General features: G+C 29.2%; 1 protein-coding gene across 4 annotated transcripts in view; it reads right to left on the minus strand.

Moving 5' to 3' along the window:
• The window catches only part of Mgat4a (alpha-1,3-mannosyl-glycoprotein 4-beta-N-acetylglucosaminyltransferase a), a 45,091-nt gene extending 40,336 nt beyond the window's left edge, over positions 1 to 4,755 (minus strand). For 2 of the 4 annotated variants that reach the window (XR_016191216.1, XM_015510814.2), the window contains exons 1-2: positions 4,117 to 4,755; positions 3,806 to 3,910 (exon numbers count right to left, since the gene is read on the minus strand). Coding sequence is in view for 2 of the 4 variants with exons in the window: in XM_015510814.2 (XP_015366300.2) it covers positions 3,806 to 3,902 (97 nt within the window). In the remaining 2 variants the exon portion in view is untranslated. Of the gene's footprint in view, positions 1 to 3,805; positions 3,911 to 4,116 lie in introns of those variants that run through there. The other 2 variants (XM_089224707.1, XM_015510816.2) reach the window with 2 other exon arrangements.
• Positions 4,756 to 16,614: the final 11,859 nt, after the last annotated feature.

The following is a 16,614-nucleotide window of genomic DNA, read 5'->3' on the forward strand; positions in this document are numbered from 1 at the left end:
GCCCTAAGAGCGATGCCGCCCGTGACCTAGGTTCGAACCGGCGACTGCGTGCATGGCAACAGACGCCTTAGTCACCTCGGCCACTCCACCCCCCCCCCCCCCAAAAAAAATATATATATTATAATATGCAATTTTTTCTACAAGTAAAAAAACATGTTTACAATAAATTAATATAAATATTTCGTTAAATTTGATTTAAACTGTGTGATAAAAAATTAATAATAGGTATATAAATATGAGATAATAAATGATTGGTAGGTGTATTGATTCTACGTATATTGATAGTCAGGTGATTTAATCCCTAAATAACCTGTAAATTTGTTGCATTGAACCACCAAAGTTTTTTTAATATTTTCGATATCCAATCTCCGTCCTCCGACGATTTTTTGTATCACGAAAAACTTCTTTCCACATCAACTGAAGTTATGGGGGCATACTTGAAGTAACAAGTAAATAAGGTCATTTCAGGTTAAGTCTTCTGGCAATTCGTCCATAGATGTGATTTATCCAATAAATGATACTAATCCTAAATTTACTTTTATAAACTATTAAATGTTATTGGTTATTGACTACAAACTTATAAAATGCAATTAAATAATAAATAATTTTACTAAATATGCATTTTTATGCACAAAAAAACATGAATATGCAACTTTTAAGAAAACTACCAATATATGCAAAAATATACAAAATTTCCATATCAAATTTCAATTCATTAGGTTACAGAACAAATTTTTAGATCATCTAGCTATAAATAGGAGATATAGAAAAAAATATGCAAATCCTATAACTTGTCATCCCTACTAATAAATAACATAATCCACCAATCAAATAAACAAATAAGATTTATATGACTCCAAGTCATTGCAAATACTAATTTTAATTATATTTTACTAAGTCATTTTTTTCAAATCAAGAAACGTTTTTTCAAAAAATTAGTACAGCTGATTAAATAGATCATTCTCTATACACTTAAATTTTATTTGAAATAATGGTAAAAACTAAAAACGTATGGAAAAAAAATATTTCGAGTGAATATCGAAAAAAAAAATACTGCCATAATACGGAGTCAAATCATATTTTATTTTGTTATCAAACATTTTTATACCATTATATTTTATTTATATTATTACATATATTTTTACAGATTGGAAATATGAATGTATTTATAGCATTGATTGTTTTTAGTTATTTATTGTGTATATTGTATTTATGTACGAATTTACGTGACTGTTGTTTTTATATATCTATACGTGAATACTACCGTGTCTTAATATAGTACAGTAAAAACAATAAGAAACCAATATGATGAGATATAATTTACTCAAGCCATTCAAACAAAATTGATCTGTAAGAACATTAATTAATTAATAAATAGGTAATTTGTGAGGATTAATAATAATATGATCTTAATGATAAAATACCTAAAAATAAATACTAACAAATTGAACTTGTTTGGAAGTATTTGTGTAAGTATATGAATACGATTAAATATCTCGTACAGACGCATGATTAAAATCGTTGGAAAATATTAAAGCCGCTAGAAAAAAAAAAGAAAACATATAATATCCGTTCGTTCTCTAGTAATTATAGATATTTGTTTTGCAATATAAAATTGCGGAAATGCAGAATATTATAGCACTGCAAATATACACAAAATTACTATACGGAAATTTCTGTTAAGGTATTTCAAATATGTAATTTATCAATATTTCACAGACGCACGTGCGTCATCGATAAGTACTTATATAAAAAATGTGAAACGGTATACATATCATAGTATGTTGTATGTATCACCTACAGTACAAACCAGGTGTCGGTACCTTAGACTAGTAACGAAACCGTCACATATAGAACAGATCGAACGTGTATGTGAATGGAATAATTATAATATAATATATATATATTATACTAAAAACATTAAATATTAATGTATTATCAATTATTATAATATATATTATGTATGGTACGGATCCCGAAACGCGAATTCATTTTTAAACACTCGAATAAGCGTGTATAAGCGTTGACTATATATATTATATATATTATTTGCCAAAAGGAAACTTCCAAAGTTTACAGATATTATTGCCTTAACCATTTTTAGAACCAAAAATTGGATTGATTTAATAAGACATGTAGATAAATTGACAAGAATTAAACGTATATAAACACGTTGGTAAAGCTGTAAATGTAGAACTTAAAATTCAACACAAAAATACCAATATTTGTTGATATTGAGCGAGGGGACAGCCTTGCGTGATAATAAATTAGGTAACAACCTAGGGTAACGGTTTTTTTTTTAAGACAATAATATAATATTTAACTGTAATGAGTTACACACTTACACGAGGGGTAAATATTAAACTTAACTGAAAATTATATTAGCAAATCATACAAATTCAACAACTATTTTAATTAGTTTGTTGATAGGTAACTAAAAAATGGGATGGCAAGTGTCTAATAACTTAAAATTAGGTATCGTATAGTTGGTTGGATTGTTAAACTCCATCGGTCAAACTCGGGGGCTGCGTAGACTTGAGTCCCTACTTTTGTTTTTTGATTTCTAAGTTTTATATTGATTTGCAAATTAGCAAATTCAATTTACAATTGATTTACAATTGATTACAATTTGTCCAAAGTCAATCGGACAGTAGAGGGACTGCGTGAACTTAGCCCCCTGAAACTTATTTTTGACTCAACGACCGTGGATTTATTTTTACAATATAATTTGGATATTGAATTTACAATTAATTTACAGTTGTTTGCAACAATTTTGAAAATGTTTGCACAAAGTCGGGAGCCAACTTCACGTGTACGTACCTATCGTGAAAAAGATGAAATTTATCGACTTGAATATCTAAAGTCAACTTCTTTCAAATTTGTACCTAAAACTTTTTAAAAATTGTAAACTGTATAATGCAGTACATCACACGTAGTGTGTATCTAGAAATATTGAACAGGATGATTCTTGTTCATCACTTTATACATATATGGCGAATATCGAGATTAAACAGTCAAGAGTATAATTAATAGGGCTGTGAATTTAATGCACTAAAAAACCTTAAAAAATGCATTAAAAATGTCAAAAATATGCACTTAAAAAAGGAATATAAAATGTCAAAAATTATAGTATAAAATTTATTAAAAATGGTTTATAATTTAGTTTTTATATTTATATTAATATTGGATATAAGATATTAAACATTAGTACAAAAAAGTGTTTAAAAAGTATTTAAAAAAAAAAATAAATATCTTTACCTATGACCCGTATATAGCGTGTGACTTGTGTAAAATATTATTTAATAAAATATAAATTTGACATACATAATATATACAGCCCGTGTAAAATAAAAAAAAAAAAATGTTTTCAAACAAGTCAATTGACGGAATTTGATTAAAAATACTAGAAAATGAACTAAAAAAGCAAAATATGACCTAAAAATGCAAAAAAATGCAAAAAAATGACCTAAAAAATTAAAAACGTCAAAAAATGCAAAAATATGCAAAATAAAAGTTTCATAGATGTATTCGTTATTACATAATTCAAATTATGTAGGTACTCACAAAGCTATGTTTTACAATCACCAAAAAAAAATGCACTTTCCTATAAATTCACAGCCCTAATAATTAAGGTATAGTGAGTACCTACTCTGCAATATAATAATCACCCCATATATATTACGAGTGATAACAAATATTGAATATAATATAATGTTATACTATTAAACGATACGATTCGTGGTTTTAGGTGAAACACATATGAGATAGGTAAATATAAAAATATTACGATTGAAAGATTATTCACCTGACTTGGAGATGAACACGACCGTGATGCATGACACGAACGTTATGAATAGCAATAACAAATGACGGGACCTGGGCTGTTGTAACGTCCACCCCATCGGAACACCTGTAACACACGCACATGTATATGCAATGGGTATAATAATTACATAATATTATGATATTATGTACTGAATTTTATGTAATATAGTATATTTGACTACGTTTAAGACCGTCCGATCTAATAAGCCATCTAAACTTTTCATATTCAGTACAATATGTATTAAAGACGTGGATGATACTAAGTTTATCGATCTTATTAACTTTACCTACCGATAGTAATAATATATATAATAGTATCACGTGCCGAGAGTGAAACGCACGTGTATCACAGTCTCCGTGCCTGTGTATTGGCAGGCCACTGCAGCCTCGTTAAGCTTCCGGATTCGCCGGCTTGTCGGAAAACGGAATGATCATTAATATTATTTCAAATCTGTGGTTATGTTATATTGTGGTGCGGATTGCGATCTGCTTGCACTGCACGCACGTGCACGCACACAACCGCAGCCTTTCGTCGATCGGCAAGTCGTCTTCGTCGTCACCGGTCTTACATGTACAACAAATAATCGTACGGCTACAAAATCGGCGACCACGTGAGTGGTAGTAATTTCATATGAGTTTATTATTATTATCGTTTCGTTTAGGTTGACGCCACTATACCAGTCCGAGGAATGGTTCCGATCTGCACGACGTCAGTGGCAAAGGTTCGCGAGCTTGCGTGTTTCTAATCTCCAAATATCAACCCTCCCGACCAAACAAAAAAAATACAAAAAAAGCCAGCCGGGTGTATCACGCCACGTTTACATCGGCAGTACATACCATTGTGTACGACTCTTGACGAGCGCGTTTCGTGGCCAAAGTTCACGCGACCGACGACCGTTAGCGATGCAAAGCCGACCGAAACTGAGGTAGTGTAGTGTAACCTCTTGGCGCGCACCCCCGCTGCCGCCGATGCCACCACCGCGCCGCCGCGCTACATGACTTTCGTCCCCGAACCTGCGGTGTTTATGATATTATTATTATATTATTATATTATATGTACCTACGTGAATGTTATGTACAGATCAGTGCAGTCTAGTATGTACATGACGTGACGTCATCTGGCCAAACTTCTCACGTATAATACGAATATTATACTATTATTATCATTATGGTTATAATTATTATATTACCGCGATGTCGAATATTACGTGATAGTCCTTTAATATAATATAATATTTCCGATACGCCGATGGTTTAGGCGACGAGATTAATTCACGATATCTTGTTCACAATATTTATTGAATTATTTTCTCACGATGTTATAGCGTTCCATAAAAATGGCGAAAAAAACTCAATAGGTAACTATAAAAGTTTAGAATCGCGTACTTATTATTTACTTTCTTGCTTCATCGAAAGCGTCGTCACCCCCGTTTGGCTGTCCCGCACACGCACTCGTACACTCACGACCACACAAGCGTCACAAGCTCACCACCTAGCATAATATAATATGCATATATATGCATGGATATATATCGGGTGTCTCACATCGTATTTGCTCTCCAACATATTCGCTCGCCATAATGACGAATTCCTGATTGCAAAACTCCTGCGTGCATCTTACCTAATATTAAAAACGAACGTAAATCTATACTATTTAAATAGGTACGCCTTAATAGAAATTTATAATTTTACTTTCAATATTTTTTTAAACTCTATCGACTCAACGAGTTTGCCATAGAATATCTTTATGGTAAATTATGATAAGCATAATAAATATTAATACTTTAGTTCTGAGTTAAGGTAAACGAAAAATAGCATATTATTATAATATTTATCGCATTGATCTGTATAACATAAAAATGTATTTGTTTCCAAAATAATATTCCAAAATTAAAGAATAGAGGGAAGCAGTAGACTCGAAAACACACGGTAAAACATTCTGTTAAAGGTACTTCCGCTGCTGCCACTAATCTTACTACTGTAGGTCTGAGGTAAACCAATCGAATGACCGACTGGCTCGCGTGAAGAGCGCCCTGTATAATATATACGATTGTCTCGCTCAATCCCATCACGACGACGGCGTATACACACAAAACGGCTTAAACGGCCGTCACGCAAAGGATTTATAACAACCCACTACCACCCGCCCGCCCACACACTAACCCATCCTACCGACCATGTATATTATATAAATGTGAGTATTGTTACGGGTCTGATTTTTTTTCTGTTGTTTTGTTTCTCCTATATGCAAATGTCAAGTGGCTACAAAATGGCGACGTGAAAAGGAATTATATTATATTGTAAACGCGCCGCCGCCGCGAGTACCGCCACCGACACCGCCACGGCCGCTGAATCGATTTCACTCGTTATTACTGTAATACCGGGCGTTATGAAACATCGAATTTTTTTTTCCACACACAATCGAACCGAATTAATCATGTGTAATACGAACGAAATAAAGTAAAAAAAAAAATGAGATTCCTGCTTTTGGATATATTTTTCATCCGCTTTCGGCAACGACGTCGCATATAGCTATAGCTTACTACAAAACAAGACATTATTTGTAATTTGGGGTGTAACCATTGTAAAAAAAGTCATACACTACTTGGGCAACAATAAAAAACCATTTATTCATATTTTAGAAAATCTAATCAAAATGTTATCAGTTGCTAGCAGGCGCAGGTCAGAGACTAGGACCAACCGAAACTGAAAGAACCGGTTTCTGAAGAATATTTAGGAATCAAAACTTATTTTTCAGTATCTAAAATACCTCAAACAAATATACGTACAACGCGGTTAGCATTGCTCTCTAGGTTTGTATATAATTTACACTTATTAAGTTATGAGTAATAGTTAACTCAACGTCAAAAAAATCGTGGTGAGTAAGGCTCGGATTTTAAAGCAAATGCTTCTTTTTATGTATATAAGATATAAATCTAATTTTTATATATAAATTTGTTTCACGTCATTCTGATATGAGCATGAAGTTGGCCCCCCACTTTGTCCCACCAAATTCAAAACACCAAAAAATAATTGAAAATTAATTGCAAATAATTTCAAATTGAATTTCGTTAGTTGAAAATCATCTAATTTTGAGTAAACTCAAATTCAAAATAGGGAGGCAACTTCCTGCGGCCCCCCCCCTTTCTCCAATCGTCTTCAAATTACTGCCAATTAATTGTAAATTAATTGCAAATAATTTCAAATCTAGTTTCACTAATTGAAAATCCTTATTTATATTTTTTACGAATTTTTCAAATTATTAGTCTCCATAATACGTCCTATGTATCCAGTAGGTAACTTTTTGTCTGTTGTGAAATTTATCTATTGGTTATCTCGTATGATATATTTACTCATCTGAGCACATTTTATTTAAATAATATTCTTTTTAATGAATTATATTAGTTTTTTTACTGAAATAGTTCTATCAGAACACTCTCCAATTAGTACATAACATCACTACATTTATGCTATTAATATTACTTACTTAAAGTTCACGTAGATAAAGAAGTATATTTGTTATTTAAACTCTAGAAATAAATGTCCAGAAATATTTAAATGTTAAGATAAACGTGTGCTTGGAATTTGATGAAAATGCTTCATAAATAAAGGAATTGTGTAAACACATCCTCATCGAGACAGTTGTTTTTGCTGATAAAAGTCAATTTAAGCTTTTAGAATTTCCTACAAAGCTAAAAGTGAATTCAAAAACGTAAGTTAAAAAATTGTTAAAAAAATTATAGACTATAATATTTATTTATAAATTATAACATGGGTGTAAAATGGCCATGGCCACTAAGTCATAATATACCGAAAAAAGTTATTATTAATTAGATAACTACTAAAACTTATATAAAACAATATTTAATGTTATACACACAGCAATTTAATTAATTTAATTATAAGATTTATAAGTCACACACTTAATATATAACACCTACTATTTTATGCCAAATAAAATAAGTTAGGCCATTATAATTGGTATTCTACATAATTTTATGTTTCACTTATATACTTCATGGTGTGGTATCTTATGGATATGGTCATTGTGTGTTCTAATAAGAAGGTTCAATGGTGAATGGCAAACACATAACGATCTACAAATAAAAATTAAATCACATGTCAAAGCAGATAAAACAAAAGTGAACCCGCACCTTCTTATACTTATATATATTATTCAAGAATAATAATATAAAATTTATAAATATATTTCATATTCACCATCATATACTTACAAATAAATCTAAAAATGTTTTAACACAAATACAATATCTTGATTATTTTTTTTAATTTGTTAATTTACTTAATTATACTACTAATTTTTTATATACTATTGAAAAAAACAAATTTTTGTTAAATTAAATTGAATTAGCGTAGTAAAAAAAATCATTTGCGTGGTTATTACAATGTTGAGAATAGATAACAAAATATCATCTAAATTTGATACAAATAATTGTATATAGATTTGTCTAAATACAGATAAATGACCTTTTTATCTATATAATAATATGGTAGATAGATAAAACTAATTTGTATTATATTTAAATAACAAATATACTTCTTTATCTACGTGAACTTTAAGTAAGTAATATTATGTAGTATAAATGTAGTGATGTTATGTACTAATTGGAGAGTGTTCTGATAGAAAAATGTCAGTAAAAAAAACTAATATAATTCATGAAAAAGAATATCATTTAAATAAAATGTGCCCAGATGAGTAAATATATCATACGAGATAACCAATAGATAAATTTCACAATAGACAAAAAGTTACCTACTGGATACATAGGACCTTTGGAGACTAATAATTTGAAAAATTCGTAAAAAATATAAAAAAATATTTGAAATTAGCGATACTCAATTTGCAATTATTTGCAATTAGTTTACAATTGATTGGCAAAATTCGAAGTCGATCTGACAAAGTGGGGGGCTGGCTAAAAAATTTGTAAAAAATGTAAAAAAGGATTTTCAATTAGCACCAAAATCTGTATCATGACCTAACCAATCTGTATAATACTATACATTTTAATTTTGTATATTTTTACAATTTTAGAATATTTTAGATTACAAATAAATTGCACTTTCTTATAGTTGACAAACCGTAAAACAAAATATCAATATTAATTGATAAAATTCTTATAAATATGAACAGACGATTTGATAAATTTTAAAGTTCATGGATTATACAGAGTGGTAGGATAAATTGAACTATGTGAACTTGGTTCATACACAAGAAAAGCATATTTTTAAAAGCACTAACTTTTATTGATTTGTTTTAAGACAAGGTAAATAATATGCGGTTTAATATAGTAGTTACCCAACGAACTATAATAAGTAGATAATGCGGTCAACATAATATAGCAGTCATCTAACCAGATTTATTTTTGACGTGTCATTTATTCATCTTATACAAAGTCTGATTACAAACATTATCAAATATTATATGATCTAAGATATATAGTAAATAATTAAATAAATAATCCTTAATAGACAAACATTTTAATTTTACTTCACCATTGGTAATTCTATAACCTAAAATGATCATCGGATCACGTCACCTTTGCATTCATATCGTTAGTTCTATGATAAAATTTTTACAATCACTCGAAAGTCAATCACATACATATTATCTTGAATTGTGTTAATGAGCTAACGAGTACTAATCAATTCATAATTCATATAGTAAATTTAAAAAAAAAAATTTGTAAGCATGTCTAAAAAAATAGCTTTCCTATTAAAAGAAAAATTCAAAAATAATGGAATTTACAATTTGTTCAGGTCATAGTTTAAGACTGGGAAAACTACATCTGCATTCATATTTAAAAATAGATTAATTAGAAATAATTCTCTGTCTCTATATTATAATGGCACAATTAATTTGTATACCTGTTTACCTTCACATAAATTAGCACTTATAATAACAATTATAAATAAACTTAATTTTTAAATTTTGGATTTCCCCTACAAATCATCCAAATCGACTATACAATGTATACAAAAAAAAAAATTACATAACATTTTTGTTTGATTTTTAAATTTAAATACAAAACAAAATTGCATAAAAATGAACACTGTTTAACTTCCATCTGCAGGGGAGAATAAGTTAGTCTACCACCATAGCTTCTCCCTGAATACGACAAGTTCTTATACTACATATTTTATAAAAGCATGAATAATATAAGTGATTCTTCTCACCCTAGCTATCTTGACAGTTGACACGACTGATTTCGATATAGTATATTAAATTTCGGGGATACATTTTTGAACGCGTCCATCTTCGAATTTCACAGTACCGCAATGGTAAGGTTCTTTGTACGTCTACAACCACCATAAGCTCAGCCTACACGTTCGACATCTATACTATTGTATTCGTTAATGTGTAGGTAACCAAACCATGATATTTCCTGTTGGTGTCCACTCATAATTCTGACGACAATGATCGTCCACGCCCTAGTTGCGACGTTTTTCAATCGTTCTCAAACATTTTTACATCCTAGTCGTCTGTGTGTGCATATAATGTTGTGCAGTGTGACCAAATTTCGGGAGTAAATTTAAATTTTAAAGCAAATGTTATAAATCGACGTCTACGAGTAGGTACATATAAGTATAATAATTAATAGGTATACTATAGTTGGGCATATGCAATGCAAGTTCAACGAAACTTTGCATAAACGAATCTTTTCGTAGGTACTTCTAAATCACACCCTGCCTGAACACCACCTATAACCCCGGAATCACACACTTATTGATTGGTAAAATTCAAAAACTGTCTCATAATATTATATTATTCAAAGCGTACACATATTATATTTTTTATAAAAATCAGATAAATGTGATCAAAAGTTATCAATATTTAGTTTTATTTTTATGAAGATAACAAAATATTAAAAATAATGGTTATACCGGATCGCATGAACGATTATCAAACATGAAATAAATGGTTAGTCTTTAGCTATTGAACAATAATGTAAACGCAATATTTTCGTTAGTCTAAATAATATTAATTAATAAAGTTATATTATAGCTTCTAAAGTAAATTATTGTGGCACATGTACCTATATGTTAATTTAATTTGTTATTATCAAATTCATATTATAGTAAATTTAATTCATATTTTATCATATTATATAAATATCATATATAATTTGTGCATTCTTCGTGAATTTATATTATAGTCGTATAATTATATATTCATGTATTATTTTCCATTATAATATATAATTGTAAGCTGTCCTATATTTATCACGTATATTAAATATGCAGTATTATTAGTTTAGGGTAGAGTTCAAGTTTTACGTGACCACGGGGTGAAAGACAAATGTGCTCCACATATAAGATGTTTTAATATTCAGTTAACGATAGTTTATGACATACTATACAATATATTTATTAATAATAATTTTTTGTTTTATTAATTAAAATTTACGCTCGGCGATATAGGCCACTGGGCTACAATTTTGGGTTACATTGGGTTATTATTTACATCAACATATTTATTATTTCTACAGTGTTTATATTTTGTTTTGCAGTGCTGCCTTAGTGATGAAGTTGAAGGTGACTGAGATCAATCCATCTATTGAGTCCGAGTGATTCTGATAAATATTCCTGAATGTTTGAGGCCAATCTTGGTTAGGAGTATAATCAACATTCGGTCATTATGTGTTTAAGTTTAAGAAAGTATGTTTTATTTATTCATCTTTGTAATTTACTGTATATATTGTAATTAATTTAAGCTTAACAACTTCACGATGTTAAAAAATTTTTATTATATCAATAAGTTCGATGACCTTGTATCAGAAACACTTAAAAAAAAAATAAGGAAGGTATGTGAGATTTGGCTATACGAACACGTCATCTTGTTATATTTCGTGGAGTTTCGTACACACGGAATTCCAGTTTGTCTGCCATATATCGGTACAATACAATTTTATTATGGGTTTTAAATCTTCTTTGGTTACGAGTTTAACTACTGTTGCTAAAGAGTTAGTAATTGTGTCTTTTGCTGCCTTATCGGCCATCTCATTTTCGATGATATGGACCATAGTTAAACCATGTTTCATTTTCCTTTCCCATGTTGAAGCAAATGTTGTACCCGTATGTTTATATCGCTAGTGTTGTGTGCATTTTTAGGTTTTTTATCGCACTGAGAGAATCTGATGAAATTGTTGCTTTTGTAATGTTTGAGTCTACGATTAATTGTATACCTTAAAATTTCGAATGGTTCCGTAGTGAAAATAGAATTTACATTTGGTAGCTTATATTATATGTATAAGCTTTATATCATTTCAGATTTATTAATATTATTTGATAAATTAGCATCAATAATTGCCTGCGAATGGCTTTTTCTAATATTAATAATGTGATAATACAACAAATTGGTTGTTGTGTTTAATTAAACTTAAACACTGCGTAACAATACCCACTAATGTTTTATTTATAAAATAAAAAAAGGGATAAAGTGTGTACAACTCTGCTTTACAGTGTACATAAAATTGTTCACTGTATAATGGAGTTGTTAAGGGTGTCGGTAGTGGTTTTTCCAAATTTTATAAAATTCAAAAATTATATTTTAGTTGATATACCTTAATTATTATAATACTTTTCCAATAATCTACTGCCCGATACCATATAAAAACATGACCTGACAGAAAAAACTCGCATGCCTTATTGATACACTGAATTCTAATTAATTTTTTTATTTGATAGATAAGAATTTTTTCAGATCAGATTAAAGCCCAAGTTTTCATTTAACTTTAAATAGTGATAGAAAAATACGTTTTTAAAATAACAAATAATTTTAGTTTCTAAAATTATTATTTTAAAAATCGGGCTTTTAAGCAACCTGCAAAATGTTCCCTTTTTTAAATAAAAAAAATAAAATGTACGAAATCCGACTTTTATACAGGGTGTGAGAGTTTTTCTTGAAGACTTGTTTTTGCACTAAAATGCATCAATTTCGATGCTCTTAAATTTTAATTTACCCTCAAATTCGATGATATACTAAGATATGCGATGTATAAATATGAGCAGAAACACACTGGTCAGCATAGAATATTTTATATTATATAATTATTGCTTTAAGTAATAATGATAGGTACCTATTATTGTAGGTATTATTTTGATATTATATTATTATATACATACTATTACTATAGTTAAATTATCAATGAATTTTTGTTGACAGTAAAAACTGCTAAAGAGAAAACCTGTATTAATAAATAATCATCTCTTACCTATTTATAGAAATTGAATTTTTTATAAATTTCAACTACCTACAAAGTTAATTTCATGATTTAATCATTTTTGTGATTTTTACGTATTTTGGCAAAAATTTAACTTATTAAGGAGATTATGAAAAATAATCGCTCTTATGTAGCTATGATATTTTTAAATAGCTATAGTAACAGCTGATGGAATAAAAATTAATCCAATACCATCTCAAAGACAGTCTAACTTATAATTGACCAAGGTATTACCTCTCAAAAGTATTAAATAGATCTAATTTTCTTTCAGTACATCCATCGAAGTTTATAACCAGATCTCTTTTTTTCCCTACTGCCTGGGTAAGTAAAAGAAATTCCAGGCACGAAAAAAACACAGATTATTATTTCAAAATTTCCATACATACGTTACGTTATGTTTATTATAGCTGTAATAAACATTTGTTTTGCAGACATATATACCCTTGGTTTAAAATTTTGGTTTTCAAAATACATTAATTTATACTAATTGATAATTTGATAATTCGTAATTTAAATAATTGAATTTTGATGTTGAATATTGGAAAAAAATCCGCCGCACAAAGTAAAATACTTTTGACAAAATCGTATGTTATATGAATTGATTAAAGAATAATGATTGAATTCTTTTTTATAACCCACTATAATCTATAATCTATAATCTATAATCAAATGGCATATTTTAGACTTTTAGAACTATAAGCCCTCTTCTCCAAAAATGTTTGAAAATATTATACCTACCTTTACTATAATAGTTCTGCATATAAAAAAAAGATTTAAGCTTTTTGTACGTATGCGTGTTTTTTTTTATCGAACGTTGTCGCAGACAATCGATTGGTAGACTTCTACTTTTAGTAATTGCTTTTGCATATCTTCGAAGAAGGTCGCCGTTTTTTATGTATATGTGTACTATGCAACCAACCAGCAACGGATTTGATTTTAAATAAACTACAGTAAAATATCAATAAAATTTGGATACATAATCATTTACAATATGAATAATCTATTACAACACTTTGGTTACCTACTAATTTAAATGAAACAATAAGTAGTAAGCTATAAAATTATCATATATTCAAGTTTGTTTAAAAGTAACAAGCAAGTTGATTAAAAGCACAAATAATAAATAAATAAAATAAATACACAATACACTATGAGTCTTAACTCACAATACTTATTAATATTAATTATATGATAACTTTTATGGAGTTATCAAACCATAATTTTTTCAGATTTTTATGTGAAAGTAATGTAGCTATAGGTACCATGATAGTTACAACACTATGTGGGTGTCAATAAAATAAAACATAAATACATTTTCAGATTTTAAGAGTATTATAATACATATTAGTTATTCAGTTCTTATTAAGATATACCCTTTATAAATTATTATACATTTTTAAATATATTTATTTATTTTAAAGATATATTAATATTTATGAACTATTTTAATTATTATTCTTTAAAAAAAATATTTTGATTCAATTTACTTAATATATAAATTAAGATGAGTATTTATTTTTTTTTTAAATAAAACACCCAAAACGTTTATTGTGCATATGTACCTAAATAATTGTACATTGTATTTTAAATGATTTTAACTTGTATGTAGATAAAACTAAACAATGATAGCAATATAGGTAATACTTATTAATAGTTTTATTGATACTCCAATAAGTATTATAACTTGAATGCGTACAATGCATATTCGCCATATTCAGTTATACATCACTTGTTACGCAGACAATGTTTTTATTTAATACTTTATTCGTTTTATGTGATTTTTTCAAAATTCTAGAAACGCATTAGCCAAATGCATACCCAATTTCCAATCTAGCGAAAGTATTTCAGAAGAAACATTTCAAGGGATTTTAGAGGCCAAAATTTGTTGACCGAAAAAGTACATAAAACACAAACACAATTGTAAAACCTATACAGCTCTTCAAAAACGTTTCTTATCACATCGTTATACTATACACTGTATAGTTCAAATTTACTAACATTTATTTGTCATCTTTATTTATTTATATTTACAATTATTATGTAATAATGTGATACTTGAGGATAAGGTTTTATATGTTTATATGAAGTAATTTGAAAAGGTAGCGTGGGCCAAATAAAAAACGCGGGCCGCCAGTTGCCCATTTCTGCTATACAGCGTAGGAACAACAATGATAGGAACAAAAAAATTCCACTGTAGAGGAGGCGATCGATATATTTTATTCATTATCATGGTCCTCCTAAAATGTGCCATCGCGGCGGAATCATATTATGATAATTTACTGACAAGATTTCCAGATTTCGTTTTTCCAACGCAGGGAACTTGCGATCAATAAAACGAAAAAAATTGCGATAAAATCACGGTCGCTGGAGTAAACATCACCACTGCAAATACCTATATTATATACATTATAACGTAGCTGTATGTCGAGTGCACTCTTCCTCATCCACATAACCTCTCCTCTCCCCCTCCTCACCAACAAGCATCTAAATCCCTTAATAATTATTATATCTCTCTTCCACGCCCTCACAAAAACTCTCAACGTGATCATCGTCTAGCACCGTCAACAAATCCAGTGAACGAGTGGCCACTTACTGGGGATTCGAGGGCAACGTGCATATTATAATATTTCCATTCGTCGCAGTTGAAAACAACATTATATGATGTGCCAACAAACTCATTGACACACACGCTGGTAGTTAACGATGCGTCACTAATGAATGTGTATTATTTTACATGCTATCGTTTAGGCTTTAAGGGATTTCAGATAATGTAAGGAATTTTGATTTCTACCTCATTCTACCAGATAAGACTACAACACATAAAAATCGTATCCTTGACTAAGAAATAAGTATCTTGACTTAGATACCTATTCTATAAAAAATTAATTGAGATTAAAAAAAAAAATCAAATCAAACCGTATCCCACCAATTAATTGAAAATCAATTACCGGCAATTGCCGAATACATTCCTCTCAAATAATTAATAGCAAGATAGCTCATAGCAATAAAATGTATTGAACGAATATTTATCACAACTTGTACTAAACCAGTATAATTCATATTTTAAAGTGGTGTAGCTGAAGCCCCCCGAAATGTTAAAGAAATTGTTCATGGTCTATGAAAGTCGCTACAAAAGTCTTAATTTGTATTTTACTAATTTTAAATCGTCATCTTTATTTTGTTAGTCTTCTATAGCTTCAGCCGTACTAGTAGGTATTAAATGCATTTATTTTTATATAATATTGTGCATAGGTCAGTTTCATGATAAAATCTGTAAATAAATATTTGTAAGCGATTAGCGACAGACACCCGACGAGCGAAGACTGTTCTTATCTTTACGACTTTACACTAATCATTTAATATAAAAGATGCATAAATAATAAATATACACAAACGGGCGACGAAAAATATTATAAATTGGCAGTCGGACAGTATTCAGTTAAAATGGCTTAACACATTGAATTGGTTGGCTTATTCAAAATTGAAAGAAAGGGCCTTACCAGGTTATCAAGATATTATTGAAGCTGAATTTAAATTGTGGCAGTCT

The sequence above is a fragment of the Diuraphis noxia genome, unplaced genomic scaffold, assembly GCF_037042655.1.
Source record: "Diuraphis noxia isolate RWA-SAM2 unplaced genomic scaffold, SU_Dnox_SAM2 contig0003, whole genome shotgun sequence".
Taxonomy (NCBI): Eukaryota; Metazoa; Arthropoda; class Insecta; order Hemiptera; family Aphididae; genus Diuraphis; species Diuraphis noxia.